At 46.9% G+C, this 25,102-nt stretch overlaps 2 protein-coding genes across 2 annotated transcripts in view; one reads left to right on the top strand and one right to left on the bottom strand.

Annotated features, from left to right (window-relative positions):
* The window catches only part of LOC117648003, a 68,256-nt gene that overhangs the window by 17,344 nt on the left and 25,810 nt on the right, over nucleotides 1-25,102 (bottom strand). The window lies entirely within an intron of this gene.
* LOC117648002 (cathepsin L1-like) lies at nucleotides 23,309-24,650 on the top strand. Its single transcript, XM_034390073.1, has 3 exons — nucleotides 23,309-23,350; nucleotides 23,462-23,918; nucleotides 24,009-24,650. Exons 2-3 carry the CDS (start codon nucleotides 23,466-23,468, stop codon nucleotides 24,570-24,572), a joined length of 1,017 nt encoding a protein of 338 aa, XP_034245964.1. The 5' UTR covers nucleotides 23,309-23,350; nucleotides 23,462-23,465; the 3' UTR covers nucleotides 24,573-24,650.

Here is a 25,102-nt window from a genome sequence, read left to right as displayed (position 1 = left end):
ATACAGATAGGATGTATCCGTAAGAAGTTTAGTGTGCAGCTGTCGGACTTGCAATCGTCGTAGGCCAGTCTGGAAATGGGGCGTATTCGGTATGTAAAATGTGGAGAAATGATTATTTTTTTTTTTTCAAATCTCCAACTTAAAACTATCACGTGACAGACCATAACGGTTTTGCCGATTAGGGTACGTATTTTACGGCGCAGAACGTTTTGTTTTGGCCGACACCGATTAAAGATTTATGCTTGGGTACCTTCAAAGAGTGTGACCCATGAGTGTCTCCAAAAGTCTACCGAGAACATAATCATACCTTTCTGGCCCGCCCTTCTATTCCTATATCAAGAGGACTGCTGCAGGTGCATCATTGTTCACGTGAGCGGAAGGAGGGTTTCAGCAGGTTTCGGCCAAGGGTGGAGCTAAGCACTACGTACAAGGGTACTTTTGGAATCGGGGTAACAGATAAATTCACACCTGGTCCTGACGTTACCAGCCGCTTCTACAATCCTGCCAATGGCAGGATCAGGATCTTGAAAAAAAGGGGGTCGACCGACTGAGAAATTTTATTGCAGTTTACACTCTGCTGAAAAGGTACGGAAAATTTTAATTGGCTGAGCGATAGCGAAGCCCGTTACTCCAGTGGGGTTGAAAAGTTTTGTCTGTCTGTTTGTCTGTCTGTCTGTCTGTCTGCGTGCGTGTGTGTGTGTGTGCACTACTCCTCCTGAACGGCTCGGCCGATCTGGCTGAGATTTTGCAGGGTCATTAGGTATGTCCTTGGCTCGCCACACACCAAAATGCAGCTTTCTATCTCAATCCATTCGGTCATATCAGCCAAAAAACAGTTCAAAAACGACAGAAAAAAGACAACTTTTTTGGTACTTTCAACTTTTTGTCAATTTTCATATCGTTTCATATGTTTTTGAGGCTGCTGATGACGAAAATAGAACCCGTTTGGGCCACCGATCGAAAGTTAAATCCCATTGGTGTAGATTTTGATGACCAAATACTATTTTTTGAGGGGATCACGCCCATCTCTACGGCCTGCCTAGGGAAGCAGCCTGCCGGAGGCAGGTTAGCGCCGCAGGCCAAGGTAGGTGAATACACCAGGCGTGGATGGTCGAAACTGGCGCAGCATCGCGAAGCCTGTTACGACCAGACACGGTCTGGCGTAAACCTACCTTGTTTTCCGTACCTTTTTTGCCAGTGTTCGATTGGTCTGGCCAAGACGTTGGTCTGGCTAATTCGTGTCGGTTTTTGCCTTCGCTGAAAACCTATCGGCGTGACTTCGTGCCGCTGCAGGGGCGTGACTTAAGTGCCACGCCAAAAAACGGCATGACAGAAAAGTCATAGCAAAAAGTCGGCGTGAATCAGAAATTCACCCCAAAACTTGACGTGAATTTCCGGTCCTGCCGGTTTTTGGCGTGACTTTTCTCATAAGACGCATTGCACGCACCAATCCACATGGAGCATTCACGCCATATGACAGCGTGAATTTCCTGTGACGCCAATTTTTGTCGTGACTTTTTGTCGCGCCATAATTTTGCCATGTGTCCGACCATTCAAGTATCAGTGTTGAATGACAAGATAATCCGTCAATTTGCCACATCATTTCATAGGTTTACGACGCAATTCGTATCTGCTTCAAGGAATTGTTTCTTATTTTAACGAAGAAAACCTTGTAACTTTACGAAATGTTTCCTCCCCAAATATATTGTAGATGGAAATTTTTTCTAACAGTGTGCCGTTCTTATTCCTTTCATTCAAGTGACTGTCCGTTGGCTGTCGACCCGAGGATAGTCACTTATTTTTGCAAGGCGACACACAACATTTTACTTACCATAAAATGAGCCTGTGACGCAGGAGTTCCTGCTGCTTCTACAAGCATATTCCCTGTCAAAAATTATAACATATCACTGGACAATCTAAGAACTTACCAAATAGCTATGGACATTTTCGTTTTAAGTTACCGAACGATTTTGAGTCCTTGGCGGAAACGTTCTAATGCGTTACTAAATGTGGACAAATTCAAACACAACCCGGGACCGCGGACGTACTTCATAACGGGCGAGGGGGGCCATTTGTGGGGGGAGGGGTGGGGGGGGGGGGAAACTGGGGGTAGGTTGGGGAAGAAAAGTACAAAACGCGTACTTTGCACTGTACAGTAGTTCCAAATGAGGATTCAACTATTCTGCTCTCGTGAACATGTAATCCAATGCCTTCCTAATAAAATGGATCACTGTTCGTTGATTACAGTTTCCCACATTACGCACAACACGCCAAAATGTATGGGATTTCGGAACTCCTCGAGAAGGGTAAGAAAAGTACACCACCGGGGAAGAAAAGTACACCACCGGGGAAGAAAAGTACAACGAAAAGGATTGCGAGTTCGAACCAGGAGACCACCAATCTTGGCTCAATACAGGTTTACCCCTAAAGTGGAGAGCTTTCACTTGCCAGTAGTTCAAGTTTCGTCAAAATCGGTCAATTGGTTCTGATTCTACATGGACTCATCACAGAAGGTCCAAGAAGCCTTTTCTCAGAGATAAGTGGGTACAGCATTTTTGTACTTTTCTTCCCCTTTTCACGTAAATGCCCAATAACTTGTTTATTTCGAGTCTAATTCTTTAACTTGTGTTAACATTTTTTGCTTGTCTCGTCTAATCAAATATATTTCCGTGACCAATTCAATTTTCATCCCGCTTTTAGTTTCTTAGAGGGTGTTCTTTTCTTCCTCAGCCGACTGTACTTTACTTCCCCATGTCATTTTTACACTTACACTGCTAATCCAAGTGTAGACTAAGTCCACGCTAGGTAGCGTGGACCACCGTGGTCCACGCTAGGAAACGTGGACTACGAATGGTCCACGCTAGGAAGCGTGGACCACACTTGGAAATGTGATTGGCCTATGAGAAGTTCAACGCTGTGAAGCGTGGACCACAGCTCGGTCGGCTTGGTCCACGCTTCCTAGCGTGGACCATTCGTGGTCCACGTTTCCTAGCGTGGACCATTCGTGGTCCACACTTGGATAAGCAGTGTATAAAAAATAGTGTTGAAGCTTAAGAGCATCGAACGGCACTGTTTTTTCAAAGATGATGACCTAAGCTATAAGGTGGTACCTTACATTGGACTGTCGGCTGATTCTGCAGGAAGCTGTACTTCAAAGTACAAACATTTAAAAAACAGATTTTCATAGTTATTTTTAATGTGTTTTTCAAACGTGCAGTTTGATTCTAAATATAATATGTAGAACTGGGCTTAATTTATTTTTTGTCAGCGGGATGACCAAACTTTCTGAAACCACTAACGTGATGGTTCAGTGTAGTTTCAGTTCGGAGATATAACGGGTGTACTTTTCTTACCCGAGCTTCGAGTGTACTTTTCTTTCCCAACCTACCCCTAATAAGATGCGTGTCAACGCGAGCGAAAGCGACCTAGAAGCCCACGAAATATGGAAAGTACATGCTAAAAGCGAGCACATACAGTGATAAGTCACCAAGTACCGAAAAGGGCGAGTGAAGCGAGCTGAAAGCCAGCGAATTTATGAGAATATTAGCGTGTTTTGGTTCAAATTTGGGCACTTTACACAAATTTCCGACACCCCATGGGCGATTAGTCCCCCCCCTTCCCGCACTCCACTTCCGCGGGCCACTGTTTAAAAAAAATTGATAGTATTGCGAAAAAGCCATGGACAATTACGTATACATTTGGTAACGCCTAAAAACGTCTCCACTTCAGTTGTAATATTGTCCCTAGAATTTGTCCATAAGAATTACTAACAGAATGGTGCATAAGAAGTCACTAATCCTCTCTAATTTTGTCTTATGAATGTATCGTGATGGGGAATCGTTATGATGACATGAACACAGAATCATTGCACTCTCGACCTACACTGTGGCAAAAAGGTACGGAAAATTCTGTTAATTTTTTTGCCAGGATTGTCCGTAGCCCTCTTATCAATATTCTCCGTAGGCTCTTACAGTATTCTCCGTAGGGCCGTACAGTATTCTCCGTAGGGCCGTACAGTATTCTCCGTAGGACCGCACAGTCTTCTCCGTAGGGCTGGAAGATTGTTTAGTCCTACAGAGAATACTGTGCGGTCCTACGGAAAATACCGTAAGAGCCACTGTCAAGGGGGCTACGGAGAATTACCACAAGCTGTTTACAGAATTTTCCCAGTGTAATACGAATGAGTACCTGTCAGCGCAGTGAGAACGAGGACGATGCACACGAACGCCATGGCGCCTGGTGGGGCTCGATGATACGGCTACTTGCAGCGGTCGTATATAACGACAGACCCAGAGCCTCGTATGAAGGGAATATTAACGACCGTGACTGTCATGACTCTGCTTCAGCACGTAGGGGCCTAGGTGGGTTTTGGACGCACACCCGGCGTGAAGGCCCGAGTATCGTGCTGTCGAGTCGTGGCGGTGAGGGAACATCGTGACGACGACCTACTGCGAACGTCTTGCCGTGAAAAGAGAAGTTCACAAAAATACTGTCCTGCGAAAAGGGATCATAAAAACAACAAGAAAGTTAAACGATTGTTCTCCAGTACAACTATACTGGATTACTGCAATAATTCTATTTACACACTAAATATCTACGCTACAAATCGAAACGACAACAATGTATGCTCTAACTGGAGCGTGCCTGAAAGCACGCTCTAGCTAGCGCATGCCTGCCAAGCACGCACTTAGTGCATACATGCCATGTACACGCTTCCTGAAGCATGCATCTAGTGCATAAGGGATAGGGAGTTGCCTGGAGCGTGCCTGCAGGCATGCTCCAGTGCTCGCTCCAGTGCACAGCGTACGCTCCTCGATGTGAAAGTATGGACATTAATTTGTTCATAGAATCAGGATCAATTCAGCTGTCCAAAACAGGCTCAGAACAATTATTGCGAATACTTGTTGTGAGGATTGGACTGAAGAAGGATACACTGCAAACCTAACTGCCTACTAAGTACACACTTACAATTGCGTGCTTGCAAGTACGCACTTACAAACGCATGCTTGGCCAAGTACACACTTACAAATGCATGCTTACAAGTACACACCTACAAACGCATGCTTGACGCCGTACACTCTAAATGTCTTACAATGAAATCTGACCTATGTTATTCGTATGTTACAGTGAATTCGGCGCAAGCATAATACGAAGCAATATTCCTTCGTAATACGAATCTTTTTAGCTTTTTAGCAGATGATACCTTCACTACACTTGAAACATATCTAAAACTATTAGACACATAAAGGTGACAGCGTGCTTTTACTCCCAAATCCAGAAATCAAGCGGTATCTTAACAATAATATTAGGGTGATGGCTGCCGGGCGGGATCGTGAGTGTCGCATGGCAGGCAGTCTGCGCGGAACATCGACAATCCCTCCCAGGTACAGCGCGAGCGGCACCGGCCAACAATGCCCTGCCTCCTCTCGCACAGTCCCTCCCCGGGTACAGCGCACAGAACAGCAACAATGCCTCAAGGCTCGGCATAGCTCGGGGCGCGGCGCATCGGTGCAGGGTGCAAGCGGATGCAAGCAGCGCAAACCACAGCTCGGCTCGCACCACTGGCCAGCTCCCAGCTCGCTTAGGTCTATTTATTGGGCTATCTATTTTTGGCTGAGCGATAGCGAAGCCTGTTACTCCAGTGGGGTTGGAAAGTTTTGTCTGTCTGTCTGTCTGTCTGTCTGTCCGCACTACTCCTCCTGAACGGCTCGGCCGATCTCAATGAGATTTTGCACACTTTTTGGGTATGTCTTTGGCTCGGCACACGCGAAAATTCACTATCCTAGCTCAACTGGTTCAGTTTCTATAGCCGGAAAACAGATATAAAACGGCGAAAAATCGAGTTTTCTGCAGGCAGATCACCTCTGTCTCGAAGGAGGGGGCGTCTGGGGGGCGGAGCCCCCCAGCCTCGACAAGTTAAAAAGTGACAAGGGTTAAGATCGTGTTATCTGTAGATATAACAACCCTACTTAGAATGTAGGGGGGTCTGGGCCCCCAGCATGCAACAAGTTAAAAAATAACCGAGGATGGACAAGCCATTGCCTGCCGCAGGCAGGCTAGCGCCGCAGGCCAAGGTAGGTACGCCAGGCGTGGATTGGAGGAACAGGCAGCGAGACATCGCGAAGCCTGTTACGACAAGACGCGGTCTGGCGTAAACCTACCTTGTAGTTCCCAAATTTTGCACCGAACATCTCCTTAAGCTCATACAGGGAGAGTTTATCTTATATTCACGATTACTATTGTTTGAAATATTCAAAACATCTTTTTGAATTAGGTTCTTAGCGTGGTTAGGTTGGCAGTGCTTGGCAGCTCGTAGCACCCTGATCAACCAGTACCCAGAAGATTCCAGGCTGCGGCCTTGCAACATCTTAGAGATTTACCTAAAATACCTGTGAGTACAACAAATCCAAGTTGTGTGAGCTTTTTCTGGTGTTTGCCACTGAAACAGTTCCATGGACAATTGTCGTGTTTTATCTACAAACATGTCTCTAGATTCCAAGACTAGTGCTTTGTCTCAAAATTTTGATACCAAATTTCACGTGAGTTTTCGTAAAACATGAGTTATGCCATTTGGAGCACAATACTCGTTTCATGGACATGACCGAACATTAAGCGATAGTAACGAGTGAGTCCTTAGACATTTAGTGTAAAAAAGCTGGTGAAGACATTTCAATCGAATGATTTTTTGTGACTGCTAGGATTTTACAAATAAACTGGTAATATTTTTGCCTCCTTTTTTGTTCTAGATCATACAGAACTGTTTTTTTTCTAACCACGAGGCAGCAGAAGGCTCTGCCAGCCAACTTCAGGCGAACGCAAAATGCGCTTCAACCTATTATCACTCGGCGGGCGTGTGCGTCATTCCCAAGTAAGCTCGCCGTTTAACTGTTTATTGCTACCAACATCCAGACCCCCAGACCTCCGCTGTAAAAAGTAATGGTAAATTTACAAACATTTTTGTATCCTTGTTTGTAGAACTATGTTTACGAGTAAAAGTCATAGACTTACAAGAGTTTATTGTCAGTTTATAAACACTTTTTGTAATCCTTATCTTCCAAATTATTCGTAAACTTTCAACGCCTTCATGAGCTATTCACTTCGTAACCGTCCAATCATATTAAGTAATTCTTAACTTTGTGTATCCATTTATTTGTACAAGTCAGTAAAATGCAGATGTCGTGACCATGTTTCCGTTAGTTTCACATTACAAATACAGCTGGTAAATAAAAATAAAGCTAGGTAAAGTTTGGCTCAGCCAACTAAAACATGGAAAACAGTTTTCAAAGCAACGGCGCTGTTGCCTAAATTCAAACTGTTCACAAGGAGGGAGGGGAGATGTTTGTTGGGTGGCCTATCTTGAAGAGAGAACATAACCTTTGTGTTTCTGGCGAGCTACGTTAAATGGTTTATTTGCAGTGATGTCCAAGAGGTTGCTACGCCACCAGTACTTGCGGCCTTTGTGCGCCTAAATGGTGCCCTAGGCAATGGAATATCAGAGATACGATTGCCCGGCGTGGCAGCCACACTGGTACGTACTAAGCCCACTGGAGTAACTGCCATTGATAATCGCTCTGCCAAAAAATTTACTTTGTTGTATTTTTGCAGAAACTTCCTAAAGATAAAATAGAAAACGCCAACATGTGTCATGAGGTGCCACGGGGCGCGAAGAAGCTGGTCAAGTGCCCGTTTTGGTGCGGAAGCGAAATAGAGCCGAAAGATCTCCGAACGCACCTGCAGAGCACAGAACACTTCTCGGTTCCTGAGCAGGACGGCCAGGATGCCGCAGTGGAACTGCTGAACAAATTGCTCGCGGTACACGTTAAATCGCTCAGCTGGGTGGCCCTGGGCTTCCCCCTGCCCCTCCTCCCCTCCGGCCGGCTGCTTCCATCCCCACCACTTACGAGTTCGGAGTCGGAGAGTCGGAGCGGAGCCTTGGAGCCGTCGCTGCTCGCCGCCGTCTGTGTCCACGGCCGGCTGCCGGCTGGATCCCGCAGTAGGTTGACACAACTGTTGTTCATCGGCACTTTTTCACTATGTTTGACTGTATTCGAGGCACCTAGGGTTTAAATTCGAATGTACGTAATGGATCCAGTCCTCGCAACACCGGGATAGGGCTCTGTGCCACCCCACTGGCTAGATTTGACAACGTACCAGAGTTGTGTCGCGCCCGCGCGCGTCACCCCCTCCCGGCAGGCGGCGACGCAACCCCGGTACGTTGGCTCTCAAATACGGGACTCGGCCAAACATTGGCAAATAAAACAAACTAAAGAGCAGAAGGGCTTAGAAGTGAGTACGGTCATAGTTTTTCGATATTCTAGAATGATTGAAACCCCTCCGGAGTGTCAACTCAGTGAAATGCGGAAATGTTGTTAAACCAAAGAATTCTGCAGTTTTGAATGATTGTTGATTGGTCAACCGGACACTGTGCAAAGCCACGAATGTACAATATTTTTAATTTCTTTAGCTCAGCAGGTGACTGGACACCATGTTGTTGAACCAGAGTATTTTGCAGTCTCGAATGATAGTTGATGGGTCGACTGGACACTAAGCAAAGAAAAGAATTTATTTTTTTCAATTCTTCAGCCCAGCAGGTGAGTGGACACCATGTTGTTCAACCAGAGTATTCTGCAGTCTCGAATGATACTGGACACTGCAAAGCAAAGAATTTTTGGCTGAGCGATAGCGAAGCCTGTTACTCCAGTGGGGTTGAAAAGTTTTGTCTGTCTGTCGGTCTGTCTGTCCGCACTACTCCTCCCGAACGGCTCGGCCGATCTCGGTGAGATATTGCACACTTCTTGGGTATGTCCTTGGCTCGGCACACGCGAAATTTCACCATCCTAGCTCAACTGGTTCAGTTTTTATAGGCGAAAAACACCTAAAAAACGGCGAAAAATAGAGATTTCTGCAGATAGACCACTTCTGTCTTGGAGAAAGGGGGGTCTGGGGGGCGGACCCCCCAGCCTCCACAAGTAAAAAAGTGACAAGGGTCAAGATCGTGTTATCTGTAGATAAAACAACTCTTATTAGAATGTAGGGGGGTCTGGGGGGCGGAGCCCTCCAGCATTCAACAAGTTCAAAAATAACCGACAACGGACAAGCCATTGCCTGCCGCAGGCAGGCTAGCGCCGCAGGCCAAGGTAGGTACGCCAGGCGTGGATTGGAGGAACAGGCAGCGAGACATCGCGAAGCCTGTTACGACAAGACGCGGTCTGGCGTAAACCTACCTTGTATTTCTTACACAATTAATCCCGAACAACTACCTAGAAGAAAACCAAACGAGTATCATGGTCGAGGTGGACATGTTGGAAAGCCTTCCTGACGGTCGCAGGGATCCGAAACACGCAGCAGTCAATGTTAGTTAATATGAGAAGTGTTCCAGCCATGACAAGAGAAGGTGCTAGGAAAGCTGTGGTTGTTGGTGCTGACCTAGTACTGAAGGTAAATAATCTGTCACTGCAGGCAGATGTGACACAGTACCTTAATGACGTTGGGCAGCTTAACAGTCCCCACGGAAGAGCACTTTTGAAAAAATTTGAACAGACAAGTCCCTTTGTTGGTCCCCAAGAAAGACTGGTCAAATCTCTGGTATTAAAAATTACTACCATAGTGTTGCACCCATCTCGTGTCATCTAGAGGACAGATAAGATCAACGTCTTGGAGATGATGCCGAATTGACATGCTGGTGCCTGTTTCTCGAACGGGTGTTTTATTTCTGCGCAGCGTCTATATCATTTTAAGGTTTGAGAATACCAAGTATTTCCTTAGTATTAATTCCTCGGTTTTAAATTGTGGGTACCCTGCATTGGCCAAGCAGCTGATGGCAAATGAGGACGACTCTTCCATGATCGCAGCCATGAAACCAGCAGGGAGGGCAGAATTTGCGGCCATGCTTGTTCTCAATTTGATAGAACCAGACATTGGACAGTACTGTGGTGTCGGAGGTCGTCATGGACGTCACCACTGACAATGAGCAGGCGACAACTCCACAGAGTCCGTCCGTGTGTAACACCGCCAGGACAGCACTTCATGTACAAAAAGGTAAGGAAAACTTGTCTGCGAGCTTAGCCTATAGCACAGTAAGAACTAGTGGCCTTGTTGAGACGTTCGACTGTTGTCACTCAGCTTAACCTAACCACACTTTCAAGCAGGAGGATTCCAAGGTGGAATTCCTACTATGACATGATATCTTCCATGATGCAGAGTTGCCGTAGGTAATTAACTTATCAAAATTTTGTCAAAATTAGTGATTAACCGATATTTACCTTCTCTCATTATTCCCTCTCTCTGCCTGTCTCTGCCTCTATCAGCTGTCTGCCCCCCCCTCTACTTTCTCAACCCCCGAATTTAACTCTCTTCTTTGTTTATTCCTCTCTCTTGGTCCCCCCACTCTCGAGTTTCTCTCTCCTTCTCCTCCCACCTCTCTCTCCTCTCTAAAAAAAAATCATTTTTTTGTCATATTTTTATCCAGTTGTGGAGATTTAAATTCTAAAAAAAATCACAAAATCGTATAAATTGCAGCACAAACACCTGATTTAAAAAAAACTGCATGCACAATTTGTTGACAAAATTCTAACTCATTCCCCGGCCTTAATTGTTACTAAAATCTCCCCAATAAATACTTTTAAAAGCTAAAAACAAAACTCTCTCTTTCTCACCCTCTACCCCGTCCTCTCTCCTTTTAAACGGATAACTGTTCTTTCCTGTTTATCGCAGCACTTCACTATCCCAGGCTTTGGAGCAATTAAAGCAATTTTTTTGTTTTGTTCATGGATTTTAAATGCTCTGATTGACAACAAGGCAGGGAGAGCCAAGGTTTTGGCTATTGATGTGGAGGAGGTGGAGGTGTGCGAGTTTTTGAAGCCATTTGCGACTCACACAGACAAGCTGCAGGGCCAGAACTATCCCGCATCACCCTTCGCAACACTCACTGAATCGCCTGGAAGGCCACTGCCTGTCACGAGAGGACGATTCACTGGCTTTGGCTGCTATCAGAGTGAGAGCACTCTCTCTTCTTAGAGAGAAGGTGCTCATAACAATAGACCACAAGATGGCCACATTCTTGTGGCCAAGGACCAAGGATCTCAAAATGTATGATGCATCAGTGATAGCCGAGGTAAATTTCCTTGGGTGGGCACTTCCGTAGAGCTGCTGCACGCTCAGGCTGAATGTTTCCCTGGACTGCACACTGATTCCGAGAGTCGTTTTCGTCGCGCTGTCTCTCTCGCACCTGTACGGGACGAGCCAAAGTGGGCAAAGGGCGCTAGTTTAAGTTTTAGTTTCAGTGAAAGGAATACACAGGGGGAAATAATGAAGGTTGTGGCTGTTAAACATAATGCCACTCTCCACTGTTTATCGAAAGAAGGTAGTGCCCCTCAAGAAAAGACTCCCTGAAGTTAGTCAGGGGCCACTTCTCAGGCACCGCAAACATTTGTGCCAACATACCAGCCGACTGCTAGGCAGTGACCATCCAGTCAAAATGACCGGAATATCGACTCCTGGACATGTGGATTTACAAACTGGCAACATACAAGGTTCCTTTCGTAACGCTTCTCGATTTGTCCTGTGGACTCGAAGAAGAGCCGGAACCTGATGGTGAAAACCTGACTTTAGTGGTGCCGTATATAATCGTTACAAACGACGAGCTGTCCACCCCCGAGGAAGGAAATGGAAGTGCAAGTGCAGGTGCAATAAGTCCATTCCCAAGCCACATGCATACAGGCAAAAGCTTGACTTCTTCATCACATCCCTGGAGAAACCACGAGCAGATTCGGCAGTAAAACACGCCATCCTTTCGAGGGAAGTCCGGATACAGGGGGTGCCAACTACGACAATTTGAACCCTCTGTGACAACGTGAAGGTCACTTTGAAAGTTGGAAAAGTGTCAAAATTTGACACTGTTTTACGGGAGGGGTAGAAAAAGACGCAAGGGGGTGGGTTGCATGCATCGTGCCCCACAACTTTGGGGACGCTTCCCCAACACTCTGGCCCATTCCTCCTCAAAACTTTAAGTTTCTAGCTCAGTTCTAGCAAGAGCTATAAGGAAAGGAAAAAGTGGGGCTTAAATTTTGACGGGCAGTACTCGTGGTACCGTCACTGCCAGGATAGTCTACCATGCAGTATTATGTTCCCATCTCGGAGCTGTACGACTGCCTTGTGGAGGCCCACCTTGGAACAGAGGACAAAGGAAGAAATGTCTTGCTCCCCTTTCTGCAAAAGAAGTACTAGAACGTGTCCAAGGAGGCTATCCAGATATTCTTAGAGCTATGTCCAGTGGACATTGTCCACCCTGCTTGATGAAAAAGACAGTTAAGAAGAGAGGTCTGACCGTGAAGCCCATGGTATTCAAACAGATGAACGACAGGTGGCAGATCGATCTTGTAGATATGCAGAGCAGCGCAGATGGCGAGCATAAGTTCATTCTGAACGTACAAGATCATCTCACGAAATTCGTGCACCTGAGGCCTCTGAAGACGAAGACAGCCGCTGAAGTGGGTGGTCATCTCTTGGACATCATGGACATCCATCAATCTTGCAGAGTGACAATGGCCGTGAATTGTGCAATGCAATCATTGAGTCCCTGAGTCTCACCTGGCCAGGACTCAAGATTTTCATGGTCAGTGCCTGCAGCCATGAGTGCCCTGAATGCATTTTTCGGATTGTTAGGAATCAATGGGTAAATCAACCCCTTTTGAACGATCTTCGTCTGTGCAACTTTGTAAACCTGCAGAGAACACTTAAGGGCAACTTCTTACAAAGTTGCGGAACTGTAGTTCTAAAAACCAAATTTTGTGGTTATTTTGAAAAAGTGTCCCCTTTATTTTTTCCGCCAGTCTTACAATAAACTGATCGATTTCGCCCGTTCGTACTTCGTTTCTCGACACAAAAGCTAATAATTATCTTTCTTCCTTTCCTCAGCTGATAATGCACAAAAGGGATAGGATGGTGCCTATGCTCATAAACAAACTGCAGCAACGGGCCATGTCCCTCCTTTCCGAACACCGGAAGGAGTGCAGCGTAACAGACAAGAATCTTTACTTCATCGCTGTGCCCGGAACACCGAAGTCTCACTACAGGGCCTCTGGCGGCATCAGGCAGGCGGCTTACAACTGTGGCGCTCTCAAGCCAGAGAGACACTCACGGCGACGCAGCTGCGTAAACACGTGGCCACCTGCGCCCAGCTCATCGACTTGGCAGAGAACGAGACACAGTTGTTGAGAGAAGCTCCAGACAAAAAAAACCACTTGGTCGGCGACATCCTAGGAGCGGGCGCTTGTGGTGTTTTATCGGTTCCTTGTATGTATACGAACTGCCGAAAAGACACTTGGACGAAATCCGACACCCCCTGTGGCTTTGGTACAGGTCTAAACACCCCAAAAACAGCTGTTTTCGAGGGTTTGGGACTAGATGGGTTCTCGCAAACCGAGATCCAAAAAAGTACCCAAATGGGTCTCAGATACTCAAAAAAATGCGCTCTTTCGAATGCCGTGTCGAACGAGGCTCTACGACGTCGGGTTTGGCTGTTACGGGCTCTCAAAGTTGCTCAATTTCACTATTTTTACTGAAGATTTGAGCATATCAGGGCCGTTTGAAGTAGACCATCGGCGATTTCGCTCCTCTTTGTCTTAAATGGTGCCTACCCATAGGTTAACACCCCCACAAAATTTCAGCCATGTCAGGCAATTATTAGAGGAACTATGAACAATTTAAGTTTTGGGTCATTTTACCACTGGGCCTAGGTGGTTTTGGGTCCAGAAAAAAATAATTTTTTTAGCTATCTACTTTTGATCAGCACCTCTTGAAACCCCTTTTTTAACATGGTGCCTCAAAATTTTTTTTCGGGACAAACGGGTCTTTAGTTAGAACAAAACTGGGAGAAAAAAGAAAGTTTGTCCTCGAAAAAAGTTTTGAGGCCCATGTTAAAAAGGCGTTTCAAGAGGTGCTGATCAAAAGTAGATAGCTAAAAAATTTTTTTTTTCTGGACCCAAAACCACCTGGGCCAGTGGAAAAATGACCCAAAACTTAAATTGTTCATAGTTCCTCTAATAATTGCCTGACATGGCTGAAATTTTGTGGGGGTGTTAACCTATGGGTAGGCACCATTTAAGACAAAGAGGAGCGAAATCGCCGATGGTCTACTTCAAACGGCCCTGATATGCTCAAATCTTCAGTAAAAATAGTGAAATTGAGCAACTTTGAGAGCCCGTAGCATCCAAACCCGACGTCGTAGAGCCTCGTTCGACACGGCATTCGAAAGAGCGCATTTTTTTGAGTATCTGAGACCCATTTGGGTACTTTTTTTCTCGGTTTGCGAGAACCCATCTAGTCCCAAACCCTCGAAAACAGCTTTTTTTGGGGGGTGTTTAGACCCGTACCAAAGCCACAGGGGGTGTCGGATTTCGTCCAAGTGTCTTTTCGGCAGTTCGTATACATACAAGGAACCGATAAAACACCACAAGCGCCCGCTCCTAAGTGGTTTTTTTTGTCTGGAGCTTCTCTGAACGACTTTATGGGACATACCAAGGACGTTCACAATGATTTGTAAGTCATCGCTTCAGATGTGCTTCAGCTCGCACGGTTGTCCAAAATATTTGTCCTCATGGCTAAAGGGCAACTGTCACGGGCTGACGGCATGAAGTTGAGCGACATTGATGTGGCACTCCAGGAGGGAAACCACTCTAGAAATCTCTGTGAAATCTTAAATCTTGCCCTCGAAACGGTCAAAACCAAGCTAATTTTAGGCGGAATATCGGTAAATGTCTTGCGAAATCCGACGAAATCGTAAGTAATCATGTGTCCCCAAACATCCCATGTGGTTGCCTCTTCGATGGCACTTTAAGTGAGAAGGACGGGTAAAGGACGACAGTGAGCAGAGATAGGGTACTTCGGAGAAAACCCAGACCGGAAGTCAGCGACAGAACGGGAGAAACAAAAGAGCGTCGTCAGGCCGTGCTGAGCGGTGGTGGGGGTCGAAATCGGCGGGCGGGGAGGGGGCAGCATGCGCGTGCCGCTTTCACCCCCACTCCGCCGATTTCGACCAGAGAGACTCACACGCCTAGAGTGCTGATCCACTGCAACGGCTCCACACCATTAGAACAATACAAGACACACAATGATGTCACGTAGCTTTTACTCGAGAGTCCAGAAACCAAGTGTGGGACAGTATAGGGGCTGGCTGGCGGGGCGTTACCGTGAATGAGTGCGTGACTTGTGGCTCGCAGTGTGCGCGGAACATCGCAGTGACCAACAATGCCTCCGGGTTCGGCGGCTCGGCGCGCATCGCAGCGACCAACAACAATGCACTGCAAAAAAAATCAGTGTCTGATACGGAGCATGCTACTGCGTTCCGTATACCCCCTGAAATGGTGATACGGACTTCTGCCGAACCACTCCTCCCATAAGAGCCTGTGCTTTGTAATGCATCGTACGGACAATTAACGGTAAATGTACCGCTTATTTTAGACCGGGGGTTGCCGTTTCGGTTTTCCGTTTGTGAAAATGTTCAAAATGCTCTACGGACAGTGAGAAACGGACGCTCCGTAACTCACATTCCTTTAACGGATAACGTGCAACGGCCAGTCCGTATCCCCACGGAGTGACCGTTTCATACGTTTCGTCAGAGAACTTTGCGTTACGGAGCGACCGTTCCTCACGGTCCGTAGAGCATTTTGAACTTTTTCTCAAACGGAAAACCGAAACAGCAACCTTCGGTCTAAAATTAGCGGTACATTTACCGTTATATTTTCGTACCACGCTTTATAAAGCACAGGCTCTCATGGGAGGAGTGGTACGGCAGATGTCCGTATCACTATTTCAGGGGGTGTACGTCGTAGCACGCTTCGTATCAGACACTGATTTTTGGCAGCGGCCTTCCGGTTCGGCCCAGCACGGCGCGCATCGCAGCAACCAACCACAATGCCTTCCGATAGAGTACTCCAAAGGAGCACGGCCAGTATAAACACCGGCCAGCTCGCTCGGGTCTATGTATTTCATTTCGTACTAAGCTCATGCTACCCCATAGAAGAAAACAAACATACGGACTTCATTGGTCTACGTATTTTTGGCTGAGCGATAACGAAGCCTGTTACTCCAGTGGGGTTGAAAAGTTTTTCATGTCTGTGTGTGTGTCTGTGTGTCCGCACTACTCCTCCCAAACGGCTCGGCCGATTCTGCTGAGATTTTGCTAGGTCATTAGGAATATCCTTGGCTCACCACACACCAAAATTCAGCTTTTTATCTCAATACATGTGGTCATTAGGGCCAGAAAACACTTCAAAAATGGCAAAAAAAGGAAAACTTTACTGACATATGTTGTCATGTTTCATTGTACATCACTTCATATGTTTTCGAGGGTGCTGAAAACGAAAATAGAATCCATTTCAACATCTGACCTAGTTTCGAGACCTTATGGGACAAACATTAGCCAGAATGTAAGGGAAGTCAAACCAAAAATGTCATGCAGTTTGACCAGCGCACCAATCACATCACCCTGCACATGAAAGGGCGGAGCCCTGCAGCATAATAGATTTGCGATCAGGGCTCTTTAAGGGGCGATGTGTGGCGCAAAAGTCTGCCGAAGGCAGACCAGCGCCGCAGGCCAAGGTAGGTTTAACGCCAGGCGTGGATTGTCGGAACTGACGCAGCATCGCGAAGCCTGTTACGACAAGACACGGTCTGGCGTACACCTACCTTGTATTTCATACACAATTTTAAATACTGTCTTAGGAATGAGCCCATACTAACCCGTAGAAGAAACCCATGGTGCCTGGCAAAAAGTATGGGGCCTTGAAGATGACACTCGTGTGGGCCCGGAAAGCAGAGGACAAGTCACTGATAGAAAAAAGTACGGAACGTGTCTGGTCTGTCCGTACCTTGCCAACCACGAAAGTTCTGTACATGTTTTCCGTACTAGCTTACAGCAGGGCCATCCTCGTCAGACTCAATCATTCCGCGAACCATCTGATACACCTGAATTAAATGTTCCGTTTAATAAATATTGGTACGAAGAACGAAACACCGTAACGCATCAATACTCCACGTACTACGTACCTCGTCCCGTCCCTCAGGGGACAACATGTTTCTGAAGGTCCTGAACCAAGGATCGAGGAATGTGGCGATTGTGTGAGTCATTGTTATCTTTACTACTCTCGGCAACTCAGCATGGAATCTCGCCCTCAGGACTTCGATGGGAGGGGAGTCATTGTCCTTGGGCGAGAATGCTTTTCTCAGCATGTGGAAGCTAGGCAAAACAAGAGAGCTAGTCACCTTATTTTTAGCCTGGATTGCCTCTGTTTCGTCCTTTAGAGGCTTTAATAAGGTGACTAGCTCCTGCAGCAATGCCTTCGGGATATCCTCCAGGCGCTTTTCGCCCAGAAGCGCTTCAAGCTGCGACAAGAGAAACGTTCGTTAACATACCAAAACCCCGCAGTCCCGCAATCACCTCTCTTTCTTTTGCACTCATGGACTGGGTGAGGAGGGGTGAGGGAGAGAGGGAGAGAGAAGGGGGAATCTCAGTCAGATCGGCCGAGCCGTTTAGGAGTAGTGCGGACACACAGACAGATAAAACTCCCCCCACCCCCACCCCCTTTCGCTATCGCTCAGCCAATCACTCGCCCTATCACTCCCGTTAGCATTAAACACATTGCAGTTAGAAACATTCATCTGACTGCTCTCTTTGAAAAATGTTTCACTGACACCAATAACATCCATAGTACTGGCTGCCGGGGTGGGATCGTAAGCGAGTGCGTGACTCGCAGTCTGCGCGAAACATCCCAGCGACCAACAATGCCTCCCGTAAAGTGCATCCACCCCTATGCACCACTGCTTGGGCGGTTGCGGCTCGTTTAGAGTGAGCCCGACGCCGACGCTGCCCTCTCCCTCCGATTCACATTCTTTATTTGTCATTCACATACCCTCATGTAGACATCGTCACAATTGATACATAAAAAGTTTTCACATCCTCCTGCATCCCCGACAGGAGGTGTGTACGGAGGTGTTTCCGTAGTACGCTTTACAAAGCACAGGCTCTTATGGGAGGAGTAGTACGGCAGATGTCCGTATCACCATTTCAGGGGGTATACGGAACACCGTAGCATGATCCGTATCAGACACTGATTTTTTTGCAGTGCAGAGACCAATACGACAAGTCACCAAAGGTTATTCTTTACATTTTCACGCTCTTCGACAGACAGCATCAGCAGGTGGCGGTTCTTAGGCTAGAGGAACGTGGCCACCTTGTACTCGTCCAGGATCGCCACGTTCTCGACCAGGACTCTGCTTGTCCTTGCTCGGAGGACCCTCTGCTCCGGAGAGTCCCTCGCGTCTGGATAGCAGTGCCGTTGCAGCAGCCTGATGGAGAGAAGGGCGCACGGCAGCGTGGGGTAGGTCTGCCCCTGATGAAGGTCGGTCTGAGTCTTGAACGGTTTCAAGAAGCCGATCACCCACTCCACGTCCTCCAAGAAGTTTCCCTCAGCATCTTTCTTGAATAACCTGAACGATGGCAGTAGCTTCACGATTGCGAACTGTTCTTTCTAGGAAGGTCGGTTGTTCCTGTTGTGTCCTACGTTCTGTCACAATCTTCAACAGACTTTGTTCCTTCATGTTTGACAAATAAACCCAGGCGGGCCGTTCCGAAGTTTTCGGTAGGCCATCGCCCGACACCATTCCGGCTGCTTTCCGGATTTCGGCATCCGTTCGGGTTGGTGCATTTGCCGATTACGTTCAGGAGATAGTTCAGGAATAGTGGGTGGAACTAGTTGAGCCATTTAGAACGCTTCTATTTTTTAAAATTTTTGACCGATTAGCTTTCATAGGCTACTGGGGCCATACATTTTTCGCGAAAGTGAATCTTCAATCTTCTCCACAAGATTACATACAATTACATACATGCGTATGAGGGGCAAGTAGTCGTGTCGTTTGTACAGTTAGGAAGATACAGGGATTCAGTGGAAAGCTTTGCATTTCAATTGTAGTAAACCGGCGAGCTATCACATGAAAGAAAATTAATCACAAAACAGTCGTTGACACTAAGGTAGGATATGCACATAAAACTAAGTATTAAAGATGTAGCTTTGCCCCATTTATATGAAATTCGAAGTTTATAAAGCAACCGCTGTAACAATTGGGGATTATCGTTGTTTTTGGATTATCTTCAACTTCCAGGAGAGCTCTTCAGCTTCTACACTCTAAATGTTCTACGGTGAAGATTCTCCATATTATGGTGAAATGTTCCATATTATGGTGGTGCAGCTGACTTCGTAACATACCTGAGAATTCACTGTACCTTATAGATATTTGACGAATTTCGTTGGTATTATGGAGAAAATCTCACCATAATATGTTGGTGCAGCCTTTCACCGTAAGACATTTACTGTGTACCACTCAAACACTGCGAAATAGAAAGTTTCAGGACAAACCACTCTCCCTGGCGTGACGTTGTATGTCCGAAATTACCCCGTAAAGTAACATTTTTTAGTTTTGAGCCTAAACCATACTTTGACCCAGGTGATTGAAAATTTGACACAGTATGCTCTTAACATGATCGAATCGACAAACAATCACCTCATGAACCGGCCATGAACAGTTTCGGCTCGCCAGTCAAAGTTTTTACGCATAAAGTGAATTTAGGTAAAAATGGTTGAATACAAAAACCACTATTTCTCCTGAAGTTTGCCCCAGATTTGGCCTCCGGGTGATTGATCAGATGGCTTTAAGTGTGGCCGATGCGATGCGCGCAACGGGACAAGCCTCCAAGTTGGCCGTTAGATGGGAGCATCATCGCAATGCTTCCGGGCAGAGTTGTCCGAAATTACCCCGTTTCACGGTATAGCCCCCTTGAAGACAACGAATTTGTGTATGGCCCTTTGCTGGCGATACTTAATTGTATCGTCAAAAACGAGATACTGTAGTATCCCCTTTAGACCTACAGTGTTGATGGCTGTGCGACACTGCAAGAAAAAGTCCAACAAAAACTGTACAATAAAAGTACAACAGCGATTGCATCAAGTGCAACGAGAACAGTACAAATCTTAACGAGGCCTGTACTGCACTGCACAGCACTCGTCATGCCGGTACCAATGTATTTTGTACAACAATTGTTGTACTTTGAAAGTACAATAAATTCCTGATAAACAAATTTCCAGGAATTTGTGTACTTTCGTTGTGTTATTTCTATAGTTGTGCACAAACTCGAGGGGAATCACTTGGCGTTTTGGTGTATCCATGAGTATACAGGTGAATACACCTTAAAATACTCAAAAGTTGGTCATTTTCTTAACGTTTTTACGCCTTTTTGCGTATCAAACGAAAAACAGTACCGAACCCTGTATAAATTTGATTATTTTCGCTCTTCCAAAATTTTTGAGTATGCTGAGTGTAATGTTTACACTTGAGTACACCTGTGATTCACCCCTCGAGCCAACTTCTCTACAAACTCAAGTGTCGACATAAAACACTACACCTGGAGTCAACCTGATATGTACACTCCACCTGGAGTCAACCTGGCATGTACACTCCACGCTGGAGCATGCTTTCCAAGTACACGCGTGGTGGCGTTAACCGGCAAGCACACTGTTGCTCTGCTTTACGTGCAAGGGGACTTCAGCAACAGTTTACATGCTAGGTGGACGCAAGGTGGAGTGTACATGCCAGGTTGACTCCAGGTGGAGTGTACATGCTAGGTTGACTCCAGGTGGAGTGTACATGCTAGGTTGACTCCAGGTGGAGTGTACAATGTCGACACTTGAGTTTGTAGAGTTGCTGGAAACGCACCGTCTTCGTCCCAGGCGCCCTCCGTCTGGTAGGCGCTGGTGCCCGCGCCGAGGAGGAACCCCTCGGGCAGCTTGTACTTGTCGTCGTCGTTGGCGGCGCGCGGCAGCCCGCAGGCCGCGGCCACGAGCAGCGTCAGCAGGACGACGACGGGAGCCATGACGGACCTGCCGCCTTGCCGGCTCCGCCAAGGTTAAGTAGGCGTTTCCGCTCTGGTTACGACACGCACCGAAACGTGCTGAGCTCTACGTCGCGTCGTCGCACCTGCACGCTGACTCGGAAGACTGCTTCTGAGAAGCTCCAGACAAAAAAAAAACCACTTGGTCGGTGACATCCTAGGAGCGGGCGCTTGTGGTGTTTTATCGGTTCCTTGTATGTATACGAACTGCCGAAAAGACACTTGGACGAAATCCGACACCCCCTGTGGCTTAGGTACGGGTCTAAGCACCCCAAAAACAGCTGTTTTCAACGGTTTGGGACTAGATGGGTTCTCGCAAACCGAGATCCAAAAAAGTACCCAAATGGGTCTCAGATACTCAAAAAATGCGCTCTTTCGAATGCCGTGTCGAACGAGGCTCTACGACGTCGGGTTTGGATGCTACGGGCTCTCAAATTTGCTCAATTTCACTATTTTTACTGAAGATTTGAGCACATCAAGGCCGTTTGAAGTAGACCATCGGCGATTTCGCTCCTCTTTGTCTTAAATGGTGCCTACCCAAAGGTAAACACCCCCACAAAATTTCAGCCATGTCAGGCAATTATTAGAGAAACTGTGAACAATTTAAGTTTTGGGTCATTTTACCACTGGGCTTAGGTGGTTTTAGGTCCAGAAAAAAATATTTTTTTAGCTATCTACTTTTGATCAGCACCTCTTGAAACGCCTTTTTAACATTGTGCCTCAAAAAAATTTTTCGAAGACCAACTTGTCTTTTTCTACCTGTAATTGGAACATAACTTGGAGAAAAAGACAAGTTTGTCCTCGAAAAAAATTTTTGAGGCACCATTTTAAAAGGTCGACCTTGACATTTTTCACTTCTTCGATTCATTTTCAAAATATTCCGGCATGCATAGTTCAAAATTACCACTATATTATTAATTGTAAGCTCTTTAAGCTGAAAAATTCCTTAAATTTGTCTACTTTGTACATTTTTGATCAATTACGGTTTAATGCTTGGTTAGAGAGCTTGTGAATAAAAATGTAATTTACATTTTGAGTTGTGCATGCCGGCATCTTTTCAAAATGAATCGAAGAAGTGAAAAATGTCAAGGCCAACCTTTTCCAACAAAATAGTATGCGCAAGATTTTTAAAGTTATAGCCCAAATTGGAGAAAAAGGCTCTGCGACTGGGTTCAGGGCATAGAATGTGCCTCCCCAATGGATAACTTTAATAATGACTTGGTAAGACATCAAGTTTTTAACTAGTTTTCACAGTGGGACCAAGGAGAAGATAGCATTTTCACCAGAACCTCCCCTTAAGGTGAGGTGTGGGTGAAAAAATGGCCGAAAATCGCCAAAAAAGCAGGTGTCTAGTTCCTGGGCGACTAAGGTGCCCAGATTCTGGGCACCTATGGCACCTTAGTCGCTGCTGAGCCATGGATGAAGGCAGGTTCCTTAATGGTCTGTCCACCCCAAGACTAGGCGACAAAGGTGCCCAGAAACTGGGCGACATTTGGCACCCTAAAAAGTGGAGCGGGCGACAAAGGCGCCCAGTTTCTGGGCACCCTACATTTAGAGTGTAGTTGCATGTGTTGTGCTCGTTGCTTACTGGAACGCTAAAGGTCTGCTGAGGCCATAGCGCTCTGATGATGAATGGACACGTGTGGATTATGCGAAGATCACGTGGATTACGTGTAGATCATGTGTATTATGCGTGGATCACGTGGATTATGCTTGGATCATGTAGATTATGCGTGGATGCGTGGTCAGCATATGAGGAAAGATATCGCTTTATACCATTCTTCGAGAAATCTGGACCCAGTCTGGAACTCAGCCCCGTGATTTCGCACTCAGCGAGCGGTATGCTAGTGTTCCCCAGCCAATTGTCTCAGCTAAAAAAATGCTGGGCTCACACAGCTTTATGAATTGGCACTAATGCTAAATTTTTAGCTCTATTGAGTTTTTTTAACCCGTTCTTTACAAAAATAAAAATTCACCTACAGATGGAGTATGGGTGTTATAAATGAATGCAATTTCATAATATTTACTTAAAAGGTATGTTAAGTAAATCGTATTGAAAATGAAACATGTATAGCCATTTGGTATTAAAGTGACAAAGTTTTGTCAGCATACGAGGGAAGATATCGCTTTATACCATAAATGTGAGGCTAATGGTCATAAGGAGGTGTGACGAGGTGTGAGGCCATCTATGGAGATAATAATGTGTGAATTTTTTTTTGAATAGTCACACCCTTAAAATGGCCCTTCAGATTAGGGGCCAACACGCGACTGTTCAATCAGGATGACGCATGAAAGATTTCTCAAAACTCACTTGTCAAGGAGCACTTCAGCGACACATATGAAAGATTACGACAGTGTATAAAGGAGCCCAGAAGCACTGCCAGAGCAGCATGCAGCTCCCCTGGATAGGTGAGTAGTACCTGCACTGTCTGGTCTGCACGGCTGGCACCTTGCCGCGTACATTCGTACATTGGTGCGGCCGGCCGCCCGCCTAACGCAGTGTTGCCTTCTCCGTTTCAGCATCATGAAGTTCCTCATCGTCCTCGCTGCCTTCGTGGCAGTGGCCACTTGCTGGTCCATCCCCTCCGAGGATGAGCTCGCCAACCACTGGCAGAAGTTCAAGGCCGAGCACGGCAAGACCTACGCCAACGAGGTCGAGGAGACCCACCGCATGAAGATCTTCAAGGAGAACGCCATCAAGGTCGCCAAGCACAACGGTCGCTTCGACGCCGGTGAGGTCACCTTCACCGTCGCCATCAACAAGCACGCTGACCTCCTCACCCACGAGGTTGTTGAGAGGCTCAACGGCTACCGTTCCCCCGTGAACAAGCCCGTCCGCGCCCTCCACAACGTGTCCGACCCCGACCCCCAGCCCTTCCCCTGGCCCTGGAACAAGAGCGTCGACTGGAGGAAGAAGGGATACGTCACCGAGGTCAAGGACCAGGGCCAGTGCGGCTCCTGCTGGGCTTTCTCCACCGTAAGTAACGGAATTTGAACGCTTTGAACGGCGGTTCGCCCCGGACGAACAAGTCTCGCTAACGCCATCCCTCCCTCCTTTGCTCTCCAGACCGGCTCCCTCGAGGGTGCTCTCTTCAAGAAGACCAACAAGCTCGTCTCCCTCTCCGAGCAGAACCTGGTCGACTGCTCCACCGAGAACAACGGCTGCAACGGTGGTATGATGGACCGCGCCTTCGAATACATCCAGAACAACGGCGGTATCGACTCCGAGGACTCCTACCCCTACACCGGTGTTGCCGGTCCCTGCAGCTACTCCAAGGACAACAGCGCCGGCACTGTGTTCAGCTACATCAACATCCAGGAGTACTCTGAGAGCACCCTCCAGGACGCCGTCAAGAAGGTCGGCCCCGTGTCCGTCGCCATCGACGCCAGCAACTGGTCCTTCCAGATGTACAGCAGCGGCATCTACTACGAGCCCGAGTGCTCCAGCACCGACCTCGACCACGGTGTCCTCGCCGTCGGTTACGGCAGCGAAGGCCGCAACAAAGACTACTGGATCGTCAAGAACTCCTGGGGCACCTCCTGGGGCGAGAAGGGTTACATCAGGATGGCCCGCAACAAGAAGAACCACTGCGGTATCGCCACCGAGGCCAGCTACCCCAAGGTCCGCTAAGCACCAGGGTCATTGTTCTGCAAGTGCAACTTGATTGAAGAAACACCAAATAAAATCTAGGGTTTCGACAAAAAATAATGAGTTTACTGCTTCTTTTCCTTTGCACCCCTTCCCAAACCGCAAACACATCATTGAGATTCCAAACGCTATGAGGATAGCACGTATGGTGCAATGCAGCTGAGATATCGCACCCTACGTGCAATGCCTCGATTACCGGTCATTTTTCCCAAAACCATTTTCCCAATAGAAAATTCTCCCAATTTTTTTATTCCCAATGTGAATTTCCCAAAGTAATTATTCCCAAACCACGAATTTTCCCAAAAATGTATTTTCCCAAAATACCATTCAAAGAGTGAAGTGGTGGCCGAGAGTGCGCAAGTACTCCGCCAAACGCCCGTCAGACTTGTGCTCCTCGTACTGCCGCACGATGGTCCGCACACGGCGCTGGATGTCTCGCCACTTCTTCTTCGCGAGGTTCTTCACCTTTCTTCCCATGCGCATTTCTGCCATTGTAGTTTCCGAATCAGCCT

The sequence above is a fragment of the Thrips palmi genome, unplaced genomic scaffold (genome assembly GCF_012932325.1).
Source record: "Thrips palmi isolate BJ-2018 unplaced genomic scaffold, TpBJ-2018v1 HiC_scaffold_3, whole genome shotgun sequence".
In the NCBI taxonomy this organism is placed as follows: domain Eukaryota; kingdom Metazoa; phylum Arthropoda; class Insecta; order Thysanoptera; family Thripidae; genus Thrips; species Thrips palmi.
Note: the sequence above shows the minus strand (reverse complement) of the source record. Positions and strands in the feature narration are given on the sequence as shown.